We start from the raw sequence: 18149 nt of genomic DNA, 5'->3' as shown, positions 1-18149 counted from the left end.
CTAAAACTTGCAAAAGGGAGCATCTATTTAGCATTCACAGAACTCAAAAAGCTTTTCATCCAGGGGACGGCATTTGACACGTGGCAACTGGGCCATCACTAAAATGATGCCATGCAACTGTACAATGCACTGATCTGCACATTGGAAGTCTATTAAACCCATCATTCGGAGACAGGATCCCAGAGTCCAGCTCCACGCTTTCCGAGCAGCCTCCTGAAAGGAAATGGCTTAATTGCCACGATAAAACCAGCTCCTGCTGTAATACAAGTGTTTTAACTTCGTGTGCCTTCAGGAGCAGGGGGCGCCGAGTACGGGGGGGCTGCGGGGCCCGCGCCCCCCAACCCCCCAGCAACATCAAGTCGGGGCAAGCCCCCCCCCACGCCGGAGAGAAGTGGTGCAGCATCGATGGCCCTTTCCATCGATACTGCATCACTTCTCTCCGGCCGGGTATAATAGCGAAAATATGCGATTATTAAGCCCTCCCCTCTAGGACTCATATTGGTGTATGGTCCTGGAGGGGAGGGCTTAGGCGCAGCGGTTTTAAAACTGTGTGGTGGGCCGCAGCCTCATGCCCAAGGGGTGCGCGCATCCACAGTTTGAAAAGAAAAAAAAAAAAAAGAGGATAAATGACCAAAGGGTCGGGCTATTGCTTCATTAACAAGCAGCAGCCCGATCCACGGCCCCTGCCACACATGCTTCGTGCGAAAGGGGCCGGGTCTTTGTGAGGTCTCAGGCTCTATTAAGAGCCTATTTATGAAGACAAAAGAAAAAGGGCACACCTTTTGCCTTGATGATGGTCATCGCGGCAAAAATGTGTGTGCTTTTTTTTGTCTTCATGAATAGGCTCCTAATGGAGCCTGAGGCCCCACAAAGGCCCGGACTCTGTCGCACTATGGGTGGTGGCAGCAGGGTCGGATTGGCCCCTGGCCAGGCCGAAATCGTCCCTGGGGTGCAAGGGCCGGTTTCAAGCCATGCTTGGGCCGGTTTGAAAAAAGAAATTCAGAAAAATTCATTTTTTTTCAAATTTTCTTTTTTCATTTTTTATTCAAAAACCTTTCATCCTTCTTGGGTTGATATAAGTACCACAGGTTGGGTTATATTGTATGCATATTTGTTCTATAAAAAAGAGCTTAAGGGTAAGTGCTATATAATACCATATTATCATGTGGCCTTGGACGTCTGCTTGGAGTCACAGTATTTTGACAATATGGATCTATACACACAGAATGATACGTATGGTGATCCATTCTTGTATGAAATGTATATCACCTTAGGGAAATCATAACCATATTTTTCGTAGTGTAGTTTACTTAGGAGCAATGCTATTTGATGCCACTTCCTATTTTGTCAAGGGGTGAAAGGTTGTGTTTCATCACTTCCCGGGATGTCACTTTGGTGTGGGGTCAAATTACATCACTTGAGGTGATATCATCAGAGGTCAAGTGTCGTGAGGCGAGGGGTGGGCCACTTTTTTGAGGCGAGGGGTGGGCCACTTTTTTTTGGGTGACCGGGCCTATTTCTTGTCCCAGTCCGACCCTCGGTGGCAGCAGTGGTGTGGAACTGCCCAAGTGTCACAGAAGTGCTAGAACATATTTGGGCACAGGAACCTACTGTTTTACAATTTAGCACTTGGTATACACAAGCAGTTGCAATTAAATGTTCATTAAAAAAGTATGCCATCAAGAGTATGCTATCACAGAGAAACGAGGACCCCAAAGCCAGTTCAACTACCCACTCCCAGGTGTGCTACTGAACAGATAGATGTAAGTCGAGAGCCAACCAACCTCTTTCTCATATCTGTGCTACTGTACCATACAAATTAGGGGGAAATCGCTCTCCTGCAGCCTCTCTCCCAGTCATCGATTCTTGATGATTTACTGGTGCAGTCACAAAAAAAAAATTTTTTGGGGGTTCATTTTGTTTACAAAAGTAGCGCATTGCTAAAACCCCCTGGCTGCCAGTTCATTGTCCTTGGAGCGTCCCAGGCTCCCTACCCCCTGAGAGCCACCAACCTTGGGTGCTGTTTTATAACAAATGAAAGACGCAGACAGAACAATAACTGTGTGAGTCAACTGAGATGAATGCACTCATGCTCCATTCAGAGAGAGTGTCACGCCACTTTTGGGGAGACCGGGGTCTGTTGCACCCGCTCCCTCTCTCACCTCCTAGTGGATCTACCCGCGCTTTCGCGCTTGGGCGTTCGCCGGGGGAAGAGGTGCTAGGGCCGGTGCTAGAGGGCTGCGGCGCATGCGCGGGAAACCACTGTCTCGGTTCCGCGCATGCGCCGTAGATTGGGCCTCCGCGCTGGGAAGGGCTTGCCTTCATAGCCTCGTTCTGGGTCCGCCGGCGCTCGGAGACGAAACGGCTTGCGTTCCAGGCCTCGCGAGTGCCGGCGGCCCATAAGAGGAACCGCAAGCAGTAGCAAATCGCGTCTCAACGCGGTTGCTACGGTCGTGTTGCTCGCTCCTGCTTCTTATGGTTCCTCTTCCCTGTGCCTGGTCTTGCTTCAGCTCCAGCCTTCTCTTTGGTCTCCCTGCCTTGCTGGTCCCCAGCCTGCCTGGTTCCCAGTCTCCTGTTACCTGCTTGGGTTCTCCTTGGCTCCTGTCTGTTCCACGAGCCTCCCTGGGATCCAGTTCCCAGTCCCCTTCTTTTCCCTGGGGACCCCTGCTCCTTGTCCTGGGTTCTCGCTGGGTCTTTCTGGGCTTAGCCTCTCCTCCAGCTTTCCTGGGGCCCTCGTTCACTGTCCTTGGATTTACCTTGGGGATCCCAAATCGTGGTGGTCTCCCCTCCCAATCTGGTTCCCTCTTCCTGTCTGGACCTGCCCGGTGCCTCATCCTTTGGACCTACTGTACCTCGAGCAGATCAGTCATTCCAGACCAGTTACGTGAAGCTGCTTGAACTTGTCTCCCTGTGGACTGGGGGCCTTACCTTGTATTCATCTGAGAGGTTCCTGGACTATCTTGCTTCATCACCGGATCACGTACCTTTGGAATAAACTCTTTTGGACTTCACCCGTATCCAGTAACTTTCCATCAGACTGTGGCCTCTCCTGCCTGTGCTTGCACAGTCTCTTTGTCACGTTAATCAGGAGAGTGCTTTCCGTGACGCTGGGAGTTGGTCCATTCACCACCCTGTGTCATTAGGGTGGTGGAGAGGCTGGTTCCCCGAGTCACATGCTCGTCATTTCACTGGATGCAGCCTGGCGGTCCCAACTAGATCCACTGTCAAGAAAACATGTACACAGTTCTCACACACTTCTCTGCTTAACAGAGAGGCTTTGAAAATGTAGCTCTGACAAATCAGAGAATCAGGGGGGCAAAGAAGCACTGCACATCTCCGCTCCCTCTTCATGGGTTTACGGTTGCCACCTGAAAGGTTGCCAGCAGCTAACCTGCCATCCTGTCCCAACTCCATGCCTCGTGTGCTATTCCCTGGTCAACCAAACCCTGTGAACTCATAGGCCGCATAAGACCCACAGAAGTATTTTTACCGCCCGTCCTGAACGTTTCTTGCACTAGTGCTATTAACGTGTGCAGCTCCAAGGTATAATAACAACCAGTGTTTGTGGGTAAAGGGCCGGCATAAATCTCAGAGCCAGAGTCAAATGATAAGGTGCGTATGGCAGTATGGAGTTCCAGGCCTCTGCTTGGATGCCGGGTTCTGCAACCTTTAGCTCTGCAGATGTGTTGGACTACAATGCTCATCAGCCCCAGCCAGCATAGTCAATGGTGATGGATCATAGGAGTCTTAGTACAAAACATCTGGAGAGCCACATGTTTAAGACCCCTGGCTTTAAGGAACAGGAAGTAAAATAATCCAAGAAAGTAACAGGAGTATGACGTTCCTGGATCTACATGGGTAGAATAAAAGTAGACTAGAAGAACAGCCTGGGACATCAAGTTTTTGTAGGATGGAATGGTGGGGGTCTGAGTCACCTCAGGAGACAGGGGTATTTTACAGGTCTGAAACCTGGTAATCCACTTTACAATGAAAGACAACATGGAGAGAGGTGATGTCTCTGTGTGGCCTGTAAATCTGCCGAGATACCACCAAACTGTACTACCATTACTGCCACTTGGTCTGGCGGTATTACTGCCGGATTACAAGTGGTGGTAGGCAGTGTTAGTCCCCATTAATTGGAGTCCATAGGACTCCATGTTGGATTTCAGCAGTATTACCCCATAATCCCAAAATTCTCTGTAATTTTATGCAAAGCTGCATTTTATTTTTATAAGGTTATTTTACTCACTGAATGCTGATCAAGTGTTTTAAGTCTGGACTTTATTAACTGGGTGCTTGTAATTGCAGCACAAGCACTCTTTACAATCTAAACTAGAGGTGTGTTTACAATGTTGATTGTTCCAAAATACATCTCCTGGTGTGCTGCTTTGGGTTAGGTGGCCCCCTTGAAGCTGTACACCATGATACATTGTCTGGTTGACATACTATGTGATTTGTGTATTTTATAAAGGAAACTAAGACCACTAGAACTCACCACCCCAGAAACTCCCAATCCCACCTTTGGGGGCATTCCTGTGGACATGGGAACACAGAGGAAAGAATGAATAAAGGAAGCTTCAAGAGGAAGCTAGACCTTTGCAAAAGAACAGTTGGAGCTGGGCAAGCCACCTAGCAACACTAAGGTCCAGCTTTGATGAATACTTCCCTGAAGTAAATGCTGGCATTTTTTTTTTATTTGTGTATGTTCAAAAAAGACTTGAGATCGGCCTGACAACAGTAGATGTCTGATTGTTTCGGTCTTGGATTTGCACAAGCGGCACGTACTTGAGTCTGATAGGCCTCTAATGTTGCGGATTTCATTGGTTTCAAGCAAGTTCAGTCTGATCCTTACAAGAAAATTTCGCGCCCCCCTGCTCGGGACTTTTTGGAGGTACTTCATTGGCTCGTTGAGTTTGCAGAACGATGGGGGAAGGTGAAGATGAAGTTTGTTATTGGTTGCTGACTCTTGTGTTTCAGTTTCTTATAGACTCTAGACGGGTCTGTGCTGAGGTCAGCTTCCGAGCACGTAACTGACTCAAGTAAGGCCCTGTTTTTTTCTTTCCAAGATGTTAACATTTTCACCTTGCCAGATTGAAGTTCTTTGGTAAGCAATCCGTAGATTTGATCGCTGTCGTCCATGATACATTTTCAGAATAGCCTGAGGGCATTTATGTTTACAGTTGCCGTTAATGACACTAGACTCAGCTCACGACGGATTGCAGCAATGGATGTAGATTTTGGGAGAGAAAGAACCGCCTTCCAAAACATGCTTTCTAGTTTCTGCCAAGTTCTGGCTGGAATCGTTGGCATGGCCTCAGCTCCGTAGGCGATAGAATTCTACAGGAAAAAAGTCGCCCCCTCCATCACGGGGATGCATGAGAATTTTCCAAATTTTGAGTCGATTGCCTTTCCTTGGGAGGCCAGCTTCTTGATTTTGATTTGGAGGGCGTTCTGCATGGAAGACTCATGTTTCAAACTGTCTATCGAAAGGCCCAAGTATTTGTCATCTGTGACCCTCTCGATCACGTTTTTCTCAAGGCACCATTTGAATTTGTCTGTGCTTTTCTTCTTCTTCTCGCCGGCTTCCAATATCATGATTTTGGTTTTCTCTTTGTTTATTTTTAAGTTGTTTTCTGCTGTGCAAGTAAGTAGATTGGATAACTGTCTCTGGAGGCTGATCTGAGTCTGATCCAGTAAAATTAGATCGTCTGCATATAACAGATGGCTTATTTTGACGGATGCGACTGACGGTGGGAAAGTATGCGCCAGATCTTCTGAGGCCCCGTAGTCGCCGATGTATGCAAGGAACAACGCTGGAGCTAGTGGGCATCCTTGTTTTACCCCCCCGCCCAGTCTGGATTTCTTTTGATAGATTGCCTCTTTGTGACAAACGGACCCTGAGGGTGGTGTCCGAGTGTAGGGCTTTGATTGGTTGCAGAATCTCCTGGGGGCAACACCACCCCTCTAGTTTTTGCCACAGGCGAGACCCATCAACTAGATCGAAAGCCTGGGAGAGGTCGATGAAAGCGACAAAAATCCGAGATTTTCCCTCCCAAACCTTGCTTTTCAGGGTGCTGATGGTTAAAATGTTTGCTGCCGTGCCCATGTTTTTTTTTAAGCCTGATTGAAATTTATCGTTGCACGGGGCAGACTCTGTCCAGGATTGGAATCGTTTCAGAAGCAGACTCCCAAAGACTTTACCAATGCAGTCCAAAATTAGCTATGGGACGATAGTTTAGTGGATCTGTAATGTCCCCCTTTTTGTAGATAGAGACAATGATGGATTTTGTCCATGAGGGCGGCAAAGATTTCTGCTCCGAACATTTCTTAAAGATAGACGCCATCAGCGCGGCCCATTCTACTTGGTTTGCTTTCAGATATATGTTGGAAATTCCATCCGGCATTAATGACTGGGTGATGCAGACTTTTCTGGCAGAGGAGGTGGTGCATCATTCATTTGATGCCCAGGAAGAGCCGATTGAGGTTCAGTCGGACACTACTCTGCAATCTGAATTTAGGAACATTGCAGTGGGTGAATTTTGACTGAAGGTAATCCTGGAGTATGGTCTGCTATACAGTCGCTCTTATCCTTTGGGTCTTACTACGTGTGCGAAATAGGCTTTTCAGCATTGGCTTTTTTACTGACTCCTTCATTTTTTGAATAAGGGGTGTTTCAAATGAATGTTGAAAACCCGAAAAGTGGGAGTTTTTAAAACATGGAGACAACCATGGCTACAACATTTAGACGCGAGTGCTTCCATCAGTCCCAAACATCACCTGGGTGCCGGGTGAGCCTGGGTAACTGCTTTTTAACATTGTACACTACTTTACCAGAATTTCTAGTAAACTACAATGTTAAAAGCAGTTAACACTCTCCCCCCCACCCCCCCAAGTCTGAAACCACACTTGATTGCATTATACTTCAGCCAGGATTGCATTATACTTCAGCCAGGATTGCATTATACTTCAGCAGCACATCTGATGTGGCCACTGAAAGGTTTAAGATTAAGCTACATCCCTAACTCTATCTGGTTACCCAGAGGTAACATCTTAGCAAATTTCACTTGTGGCTGGCCAATCTACAGCAGCACTATGTAAGTTTGAATTGTTGATGTTTTACTGAACTATGGCACCACACACATCTTGCTTGGTAGTTTTTAATCGGGAAATGTCTTTACTTCTCGTTTCCCTTGAATTGGGAACTTTTTTTTTTTTTGGTGGTGGTGGTGGTGGTACGCCACCTTGCAGCTGTACCTTCTGTTTAGAAAGCATTTCATTCTCCCATCCTAGCTGTGTTGCTGGACGATTATAGAGCGGTGGAGTAGGGGTAGTGATGTCTTACTGGAATGCAACTCGAAGGCTTAAATCATCTCCTTTCTTGACTTTAGTATATGCAGTGCATGCTAGCAAATGTTTCCACTGTTCTGCGCGTGCCAACCCCCGCGCACGCCGTTGCACCAAGTTGGCGACTACATGCAAATTTGCGGTCATATAACTGCCAGTGATGTCACTTCATGTATTTTGCCGCCCCCACGGGAAATACATAAGTCGGCTCCCCTGTTCAAGAGTATGTGTGCTCATGCATCTGTTCCTTACTTTGAATTTTTGTTCAAAAATGCATTTCCAGAGCCAACAGTGTTGGGTCTTTTATGGGCATTCTGTCGGAATTTGCCAGGCACTTTCATAGTATGCCCAGGGGCTAGCACCGTTTGCCAGCTGTTGCCATCCGAAGGTCAGGTATGGCTTCAACCGGAAAACATGTGGGCATGCCTATACAAAAGTCAACTTGTGGCTTTGCCAATGCGTCTTTTAAAATCACTGGGTATGTGGGATTTAAAAACACTGTAGTGGCATCTCTACAGTCTGACTAAAGACATGCCCCTCCCCCAACATGCGCATTTAACAGCCAACGTAGTTTACTTACACAATGACATTTTTGTATCACAAATGGGGAGCAGTGACAGTCTGTCTGCGTCGCCTCAAATTCTGGTCGGAATGCACAGCTACTAAAAAGTAACCCAAATAGGACGCACGTTCCCAAATAATAAAACACCAATTGGCCCCGATTCATGGATTACTTGCCCGGTTCAAAGTGAATTTGCACTGCCGACACAAACCCTGATTCATGGAACTGTGCAAAGTCAGTGCATAGTCCTTTTTGCAGTACAAAATGACTTTGCCCGGACTTTGCACTGCAAAAATACACTTTGCACAGTTCCATGAATCAGGGTTTGTGTCGGCCGTGTAAAGTCACTTTTCAGCAGTGCAAATTCACTTTGAACCGGGGAATATTCCATGAACCGGGCCCACAATCTTTTACTGTAATAGAAAACACCACCAACTATTTATTATCTGTCATTGCATTTTGTATTGGCTGGCACACGTTTCGAAAGCGTGGGTCAATTTCATGCTGAAAGGAGGTTTTCTGGCAAAATTCACATCAATGGTGCACGAGGAAAATATCACCAAGAGCAAATCTACAAAAATATTTTTTTTGAGTTTTGAGATTGTGTCCACTCCACCATCCTACACACAGAGTAAAAAGCTTTCTTGCAAACATTGCAAGCGCATTCAGGACAGACCTTAATTGAGGTAATCTTTGAGCCAACAGGCTGACCAATAGCTCGAGCTTTAGTCGATACTGGGTTACTGGCTCTTAAACTGAAACAGGCTTTTGTATGTGACCAAATTTCAAAAACATAAGACATTGTTCCTCTGCCAATCTCATCACCTAGCCGCTTTACCTCCAAAAAGCTGACATGGTTACGTTTTATCTGGGGGATAGGTTCATAACGACGAGGAGAGCTAACATTCAGATTCACTAAAGATGAATATGCAGCAGGGAAGTGATGAGAATAGTGACAACATTCTGGTCCACCAAGGTATGGGGTGTAGTTGGCTCTTCGCTTCCTGTGATAATTAGGGCTGGTATGAGGTTTATCTGAAGACCTTCTGCAATCTCACAGAGAATTGGACTGAACTCACCCTCTACAGAGCAAAGAGTAGCTTTCAAATTGTATGCATATTGTTGTACTGTATGCCTCCCTCCCTCCGGATGTACATCACTCCATTGGTTCCCATTATATAAAAGCCAGCACATGCAATCTGCACACAGAGAGTGTGCCAGTAAATACAGAGCTGGGACTAGAAAAATAATTAAGACGACGGTACAACTCTCTGTGAGGATTTTTCAATGTAGGCATTGGGGAGTTTTCTGGGTTTTTTTGCTGAGCTTATTTTCCGGTTAGTATGTAAAGATAATTGGTGAGACTGCTTGAGGGCAAAACAAGCGAGCACTATAGTGTGAACTCAAGAAAGGAAGCGACGAAACACAAGTGCATTGGCCAATAATAAAATTAAGAGAGATTTCGTAGCGTTCTTTTTGTAGACCAAACTAATCTGATATTGTTTTGAGATATGACGTTTTAGCTATTTATTCATTTTAGCTATTTATTCATAAGATGTTTTAAGAGAGAATTGGATATGAATTTATGAAAGGTTTGCAATAAACCAAACTAAATAAATAAATAAATAAATAAGAATGGAAAACAGGTAGGAAAGGCACAGCAGAAAATAGATAGGTATAAAGTCTGGCAAAACTATGAGACATGCAGGTAAACATACACACATGTGTGGATGCACGTGTTCTGAGAAGATGGCCTTTGACACAGACTGGCAGGCAAGCAAAGTGCCTGCCCCTCCACTCTGCTTGTCCGGCACGCAAGCAACACATTGGAAACATGGGCAGGCAAACTAATTGGCGGACAGGCAGGCCCACAGAATGGCAAGCACACAGACTGGCAAACTGGTGGGAAGCCTGGAACGATATTTACAGATGAGTAGACAAACTGGCAGGCGGATAAGAAACCCAATAGGCAGGGGGCAGGAAAGCGAATGGCAGACAAAGGCAACTCAACGGCCAACAGGAAAGAAACAGACCCATTGAAGGGCAGGCAGGGACACAAGCTCACGAGAATGCAGAACAAATGCAATGACAGGGAAATAAATCACCCATGGGCACATTTCCTGACAAGAAATAAGTCAAAGTGTTCAGAAGACAGTCATGCAGTGCAATTGGTAGGCAAGCCAAAGGGTGTGCATGCATGCAGGCAGGTAGGCAAAGTAAGGTACAGCGCCGATGCCCAAGGGTTTGGTGCGCTTTATAGATGTCAAAATAAATAAATAAAATAAGGTGCATGAATGCAGGAAGAATGACCAGCAGGTGGTCAGGGAGAGACATATGCGGAAAGATAATAAAGTGAGTGTTTAAAAAGCACAGACACAAACTTGCAAAACAGAGAGAGAGGCAGAAAAGCAGGCATCCATAGAAACAGGGATGCTGGCGCACAAATGATCAGAAAGGTGGAAGCACAAGCGGGGCCCTATCTGAATACAGATGCACTGGCAGATGTGTAAACAGGCAGCCAGCTAAGAAGGCAAAATAGACAGATGGACAGAAGGGGGTCATACAGCGACTTGGCGAGGTGACAGGCAGACGTTCAGGTCAGATGTGCAGGCGAACGATCAGTCAGGTGGAAAGATAGAAACGTCTTATACTTACAATGGATAAAATGCTCTCTTCCTTTTCTGAGACCGTCAGGGTGTCCTGGAAATAAAAACAAAAGACCGAGAATGAGACGAAAAATAAAGGAAGCGGGAGGCAGAGATGGGGTAAGCCCTGGGGGAGTTAGAGAATGAAAGAAGGGGTCACCCAGGAAGAAGTGAGGGAAAGAGGGTCCAGGAAGGCAGCAGAGGGGTTCTGCAATCGGTGAACAACGATCCCCTAATCACAGGCACGATAAAAGCACAGTCTGAAACCTTTAAAACGACCTGGGTGATTTTAAAACCATCCACTAGTGGCAGGATGTTCTAATAGTCACCATTAACTCCAATAAACAGTACTTTCACATCGCAAAATATGAAATGACTAATGTACGTAAATAATGCGCCATTAACCCTCTGCAGCGATGGCGGCATACACTTTACTACTTCCGCCTGCGCTTTCAATTTAACAATTTGCTCTCCTCTTCCCTGTGTCTCTATCGGGGTCCCACTATTTCTCCTGCTTTCACCCCTCTCTCTCTGGCAGCCACTCTAGACCCATGTTGTGTTCTGTGTCATATATTGGCCAAGGTGCGTCCTTGTGTAACTCAATGATTCACTCCCTCTCGCCCTGTACCGGATGTGCCGGTCTCGCGCTCTGTTGTACCCGCTGTTCCTCTCCCTCTGCTGTCGTCCTAGTTCCACTCTCTGGAGGCCCGTCTCCATTTCCGTGTGTTCCTCAGAGAGAGCGTGTCCGGTCTGCCTCACCTTTCCACTGCCTCTCCGTCTTAATGTGCGTCACACCCTCGCACGGTCCCGTTTTCCCTGCTCTTTGCCTGTCTCACGCTAATTGTACCCGTCTTTTCCTCTCTCTCTGCTGTCGTCTTAGTTTCACTCTCTGGGCGCCTGTCTCCATTTCCTCAGAGCGAGCGTGTCCATTCTGCCATACCTTTCTACTGCATCTCCGTCACTCTCTGTCTTAGTGTGCGTCACACACTCGCATGGTCCCGTTTCCCCCGCCTTTTTGCCTGTCTCACGCTCTCTTTTACCCGTCTTGTCCTCTCTCTCGATGCTGTCGTCCTAGTTCCACTCTCTGGAGGCCCGTCTCCATTTCCGTGTGTTCCTCAGAGAGAGCGTGCCCAGTCTGCCTCACCCATAGCTCTCAACCATTTGTATCACAAAGGCGGGTGAAAACACCCGATTTTGTTTTTGCCGGGTGAGAGGCCCATTGAAATGAATGGGCGTGCTGGAGGCTTGGCAGGTGAGTCCGCTGTTTACAAGGCGGGTGACACCCGCCAAAAGCGTGTGAGTTGAGAGCTATGGCCTCACCTTTCTACTGCATCTCCGTCTTGGTGTGCGTCACACCCTCGCAGGGTCCCGCTTTCCCCACTCTTTGCCCGTCTCCAACTCTGAAGCTGGAGTCTATCGTGTACTCGCTTCCTTCTGCGCCAGTCTTGCTGACACCTGAGCCCTCACTGGACCTCTCCCAGAAGAACCCGACGATACAGAATGACGCATGAGATATAAATGGAAGCCCATCCTACCAAAGCGACCCTTCACAGGCCCGCACTCCCTCTCAGTCAGAACTCGCCAGCAGCAGTGAATCACAGACTGTACCCCAGTGACAGTACACCACTCACCCTTCCTCAGAGATCACCACTCGCCCTCAATCACATGCCCCCACTCCCCGTCAGTCACAGATCACCACTCACCGCATATCACTCTATATTAGTCAGATGCCCCGTCTTGCCACAAGTCACAGGCCTATGTCCACTCTTGCCCACAAGCTCCTAAACACCAGGAGCCCACACTGGCACATAGTCAAAGGCCACCCACCTTGCGCCCAGTCCAAATTCACCCACTCAATGTCACCCACCGGCTTTGCTCTCAGTTGCAAACTCTCAAAAACCTGACAACTCCAGTCAGGTTTTTGAGCTGCCGCTGATGCCCAGTCATGGGCTCCCCTGGTCATCACTCACAGCTGGCCACGTGTCATTGACCGCCACTCACTGGGTCAGGGGCCCCCACACACCAGCAATCACAACAAACAACTACACCCCAATCATGGGTGCCTCGCCGTTGCAGACCGTTGACCCACTTGCTCTCAGTCACAATACTCTGCCACGGGCCAAGGATTGGGGCTCCCTGTCACAGGTCAACACTCGGACCGCCCCCATGCCAGGTGTAAGGGATCAAGAGTAAGACTCGGACAAAGTGGCGTGGTGGGTGTCGGCTATCAAAACAATGAGAAGGTTGGGTGAAATGCAATCTATCCCTAATCCTAAAATGGGGTTCCCTGCCTCAACAAAACTAAGGAACGTCTGTGTCACAGTGTTAAACAAAAGAGCGTCCTGTGTCCGAAAATCCTAAACGGACCCTAACGCTCTCAATAAAATATAATGTATACAAAAGGGATTCACAAAAGTTATACACTTTTAGCTTTTCAGAGTTCCAAAAATGTAAAGTTTTAAAGTGTAGACAAGAAAAGAAATAAGGAATTGTTGTAGAGAAAGGGATCCTCCCTTCCCCTAGGTTTCTCCTGGTCTCTCATTGTGTGTTATAAAGATCAACAATATATACAGAGGGATTCTTCCCCTGCATGTTGCTTCCCTTACGATAGTTTACAGTCTCAAGGGGACACTAGCTCCCTTGACTTCTTCCACTTTTTACACTTCCACTGTTTCTTTAAGGAAAAGGCCTCTTTCCCTTGGTTCTTTCTCTTTTCTTCTTTTTCCACACCGTTCAACTGAGGATTAATCTGCCCATGGACTTCCTTCAAACACACAATTCCTATACATTTTCAGCTACTTACACTCTGTATTTCCATTAGTGTTGAAGGGGTACAGGTCTTCCGCTTCTCACTGCTCATTCTTCTTTATGCCCCTGGTGTACTCTCATGCCAGGGAATTTCCAGCTGTCTCAATGATCCAAAAAGGGTGGCGGGCGTCCCTGTTATATTTGGTTGGTTACTGTTTCACAATGTCAGGTTTACATTTCTTCTTACTCTTGGTTTACTCTTCTGCCTGGATGTCCACTTACTGTTTCATGACTAAGTTCATTTCCTTTCCCACTCCTGGTTTACTCTCCTGCAAGAATGTTGCCTTACTGTCACAACTTTAAGGTCATTTATCTTCCCACTCCTTTGGGTGCGAGTCCCAGACTCACTGTTGGCCTGGTTTACTAACCTGCCAGCACTTTTGTGTTTTCCAATCACTTTCTTGCATCCATGAAATAATATTTCTCCAATATTGGGTCACTGACCCTGTATCAGCAAAGTTCGTATCAATCTCAACTCCTCTTTTCAAATGTTGGGTCACTGCCACTTTTTAAACACTGTTCACCATACAATGTTGCTGCTTGCAACCTTGGCTCCAACACAGACCAGCCTGGTATTGTTCGCCCCCAACTCACCGGCTTTGTTGCTTTCACTGGTGCTTTCACTGGTGCCACTTTGTTGTAGGAGCCAGGTACAGTACCATGGCAGCAGGTGATTCTCCCCGCCTGGATTATCGACAAGGGAGGGCCCAATATACCTCCAACACACAATGCAGGGTTCCTCAACCTGGTTTCTTGGTCTTCCGTTTGCTATTCTTGAGGTTTTGTGAAAGTAACAATTCCTTGTCGAAAAGGTCAAAAGGCACTTCCCTCCTTGCAATCCCTTTCTGTTCCGCTCTCTTTCTCCTCGTTTTAAACTGCCATTTTGGAACTGCTGTATACTTGTGTGTTTTGCCTTGCTCGTACAACATCTTCCTACTCCTTCACAGCCCCCTATCTTTATACACCTGGGTCATGTTAAAAAGCTGCAGGTGTGCGTGATGTCAGTAATTGCCTTACCCTGCCCGACCATTGTATTGGGACATGTCAGGTATACGGCTCGGGTATCAGTCAGTTTTCCCTCATAGCGAGCGGTCTGTGAGAAAGTGTTCATGTTGTAAAAAGGGGGTTGGTGGGTTGAGGTCCTAAGTATTCTACCTGGTAGGATGGGGTAAAGGTGTTACAGGGAAGGGGATACCGAGTCTCGCCATCTGGTGTCCCACTCCCAGAGGACTCCTCACCCAGGTGATCCTCCTGCACTGGTCCACCCCCAGGAACTGGTTCCAAAAGCGATGGCCGTCTCCTGGCAACCTGGATGACAGATCCCCGGGGGACTAGTGGGTGAGACACCTTCAGGGCATCGGGTCCGAATGATTTAAACCATGCAGTTCTCAAAAGTGACCCAGATCTTTGGGCCAGGATACTCTTCATTCTTTGTTCCCACATAGTTTGGTCAAAAACGATCCCCTTGTCTTGAAATTATGCTGTGGTTATTCTCACTTTATAAAAGGGTGATAGGAATAGTCCTGCAAATTACCATCCTATCTCCCTTTTAGATTGCAAAAGCAATGTTTTAGCCAAATTGGTTTTGGAAGAACTAGTTTACAAATATACCAAATGGGTTGTCGTAGGGGGATGTCCATGGAAATTAATGGTTTAGTGGTGCACGGTCTACAGGAATCAGTGGGGGCGTTGGGCTGCCCAATATTTATACAGTAATATTATTATTATTAATGATTTGGCATTTATATAGCGCTACGAACCCTCAGGTATCTGAGCGCTGCTTATTATTACCCACGGTGTGTGGTGCTCATTTATCGACCTCGGAAGGATGAAAGGCTGAGTTTGGCCCCGCGGGATTAGAACCTGCGTTAACAAGCTCTGCACTGATAGCGCTCTACTCGCTGTGCCACTTGACAGTGGCAGTAGACGTTAGCCAGGCCTTTGATTCAATCAATTGATCAAGACTGTGGGAGAAATTGAATGAATGGAGAATACCTCTGTTCTTGTTGTCTATTGTGATCCATCTATATAAAAACTATTTCCTGCAGGTGAGGTTGAACAGATCGGGAGCCCTGACGGATCGCAATCTTACATATAGCGGCCTCCATCAGGGCTGTGTTTTTGCTCCCTCCCCGTTAAACTTTTACTGGTCGGACTTGGGTGACCATTTAGAGAAACATTGTATGCCCTTCCTAACATTGTGACATTGTCCATTCTGTATGTAGCAGGTGATGTGACCCTGATCGACAGAACACAGGTGGGATTAGAGCGGAAATTAAATGCAGTGGTCCACTACTCATTGGTTAACGGGTTGGTGAACAATGAACGGAAAACGAGTATCATCCGCTACTACAAAAATGTAAATAAAAGTATGGGTTACTCGTGGGTAATTAATGATCAAACGATAATCCCCTTTCAGAATCTAAACTATCTGGGTTTTTGTTTAGATGTTCTACCAGATAGAAGGGTTTTATTTGCTTGTATTATTGCCAAGGCACGTAAATTGACAATGCAAATGAAAAAGATTAATCGGAGGTACTGTCGTTTTTCAATACTTCCACTGATGGAGTTTTATAAAAGTGAAAGCTGTACCAGCACTGCTGTGTGGCATGGAACTCACCACTGTTACAAGGAAATAAGACTATGTTGAGGTTGAGGCAAAGATTGGGAAAAGAGTCTTAGATGTGCCTGATTGTTTGCCAATAGCCGCCCTGAGATACAAACTGGGGCTGCTATCTTTGAGATGTTATTTGGATTAGAAAAAGTTAACATTGTATTGGAAATAGTTGGAGGCTCCTGTTGGGTCTTTGTTTTTTTTATATATGTCGGGTACTTTGAAACCGAATACATTTAAGCCGTTGGAAAGTTTAAGAGGGTATGCAGACTCCATTCTATCCGGTTGCAATCAAACAGTGGAAGACCTATTATCGAATCACATACGTGTTAAAAAAAGTCTATTCGAATATGATTGGCTATTGACAATAGTAGGATCATTAAAACATATAAGAGTCTGGCTTTCTTGGATAAGCCTTTTGGTGTTTTGCCCATGTACCTCCAAACGTTTCCGAATGCATATTGGCAGGGTCCATTTTGGAGGTAAAGATTAAACGTGGTGTTGATAGGTGAAGTTTGTAGAGTCAGTGCAGCTGGGGGTGAAGGGGAAATAGGGAATAATTTGTGCAAAGGGGGGAATTCTGCAGACAAGGATGCACATCACGGTGGAGTGTTCGGTGTTGCAAGAACAAAGAAAGGTTCTCCTTAGCAGCCCATCAGTTAAATCGGGACGGCTTCTTGCTCAGACTTTTGGATGATGAGGTCACCAGTCTGACAATAGCTAGTATTAAATTGCTTCACTAGGGTGGCACTGTAAAAATGTAAGTGGTGATTAGGTGTACTGAACACAGTGCATTTTTCTATCTCTCATTTGTTCCTTTTTAATGAGTTTTATTGTTTTATTTAATGAATGGAATCGTTATTTAAATTAATGAGATTGGGTTATCGATGTGTGTATTATTTATCAAAGTACGATGTTATGTAATTGTTATTAATAATAATGTATTCTTGTTTTAATTATTTTGTGAACGGTTGATTTGTTCAACCGGATTCACAAAGAAAAAAGAAAAGAAAAGCGCTCCCATATACAAGCCCCAGCATACCGATAGAAATGTACCCCGCACACCAGTCACAGATGCCAAATTGCCCTCTTTCACAAGAGTCACCCCAACTACATGCACAGAGGCCTAGATATGGGAGGCATAAATTACAGGTTTGGAGATTTGAAGTACCTCTGAAATGTTGACGAAAGTATTGGGCCCTATCCCTAGGGGGAGCTATCATAAGATGTCCCAGGCACGATCCTGCAAATTCTCTCATGCTGGGGCCACTTACTGCATTTCCGACACAGACTATTTCAAGCAGCCTATTTTTTTTAATGCGGAGGAGCCAGGACCCCAAATGAAGTGTAGGAGTGACCCTATTTTCTGAACAGTTGCAGCTTCCATAAAGTGCTAATCTTTGGTAAAATGAGCACTCTGACAGATACACTTTTCAAAGCCCAGGTTGGGTTTTCAATCTGCTTCTTTCAAAGTATATTGAATCATGAAGCAAACCATTAATGCCTTTGAATGCAGACAAGACAATTAACATTTCCTTGCTAAATCCACAAAAATGTATTCACTTTTTTAGTGGCACAGTACATTTTTCTTATCACGCAGAGCAGGAAGTTGTAAGCCTTTATCACACAATGACTAAAATCAGGTGACTATCGCACAAGCACTTCCGGATGTTATGTTTTTTAGATTTGTACAGCACACCGTTGCCAAGGTGCGCCGGTGGATCTCGAAAAGAGTGGGTGAGGTTGCTTGTTGGGAGGAGAGGGGAAAGGCATAATTGCAGTGCTTTGTGTTGAGGTTGCAGATCGGAAAAACCCAGAGCTCTATGTGCATGTAGGCTTCCAAAGTGTGAAATGTAGAAGGAAGATGGCTTTTTTGCAGAGGGGTGGTGTTGTGCTTCCAGTGTGGCTGTGCATAGTCCATGGACCGTGTATCTTAATTGTAGTTCGAGGTGCACATTTGTGTTTGACATTTGGGCAGTGGGTCTTTTTTAAAAGCAGTGTGCAAGTGGCTAGTTGGTAAGATGGAAAGAAATTGAGGATTAATCAAAATGTGGGGGGGGGGGAAGTGTTCTTGGGATCTCTGTGGCAGGGGTTGAAATTAAGATTTTGTGAGTAGGAGCTAAAACTAGCTCCTGGGCATCAGCCATCACCCATTATGCAGGAGCTACCGCTAGAG

General features: G+C 46.1%; 1 protein-coding gene across 2 annotated transcripts in view; it reads right to left on the bottom strand.

The window, feature by feature from the left end:
* The window catches only part of CNKSR1 (connector enhancer of kinase suppressor of Ras 1), a 415561-nt gene that overhangs the window by 272150 nt on the left and 125262 nt on the right, over window positions 1–18149 (bottom strand). For both annotated transcript variants that reach the window (XM_069622809.1, XM_069622810.1), the window contains exon 5: window positions 10562–10606. In XM_069622809.1, coding sequence (XP_069478910.1) covers window positions 10562–10606 — 45 coding nt within the window. The remainder of the gene's footprint in view (window positions 1–10561; window positions 10607–18149) is intronic.

The sequence above is a fragment of the Ambystoma mexicanum genome, chromosome 11, assembly GCF_040938575.1.
Source record: "Ambystoma mexicanum isolate Mex_15411 chromosome 11, UKY_AmexF1_1, whole genome shotgun sequence".
NCBI lineage: Eukaryota > Metazoa > Chordata > Amphibia > Caudata > Ambystomatidae > Ambystoma > Ambystoma mexicanum.
The sequence above is the reverse complement of the archived record's forward strand: the minus strand, read 5'-3'. Positions and strand labels throughout refer to the sequence as shown.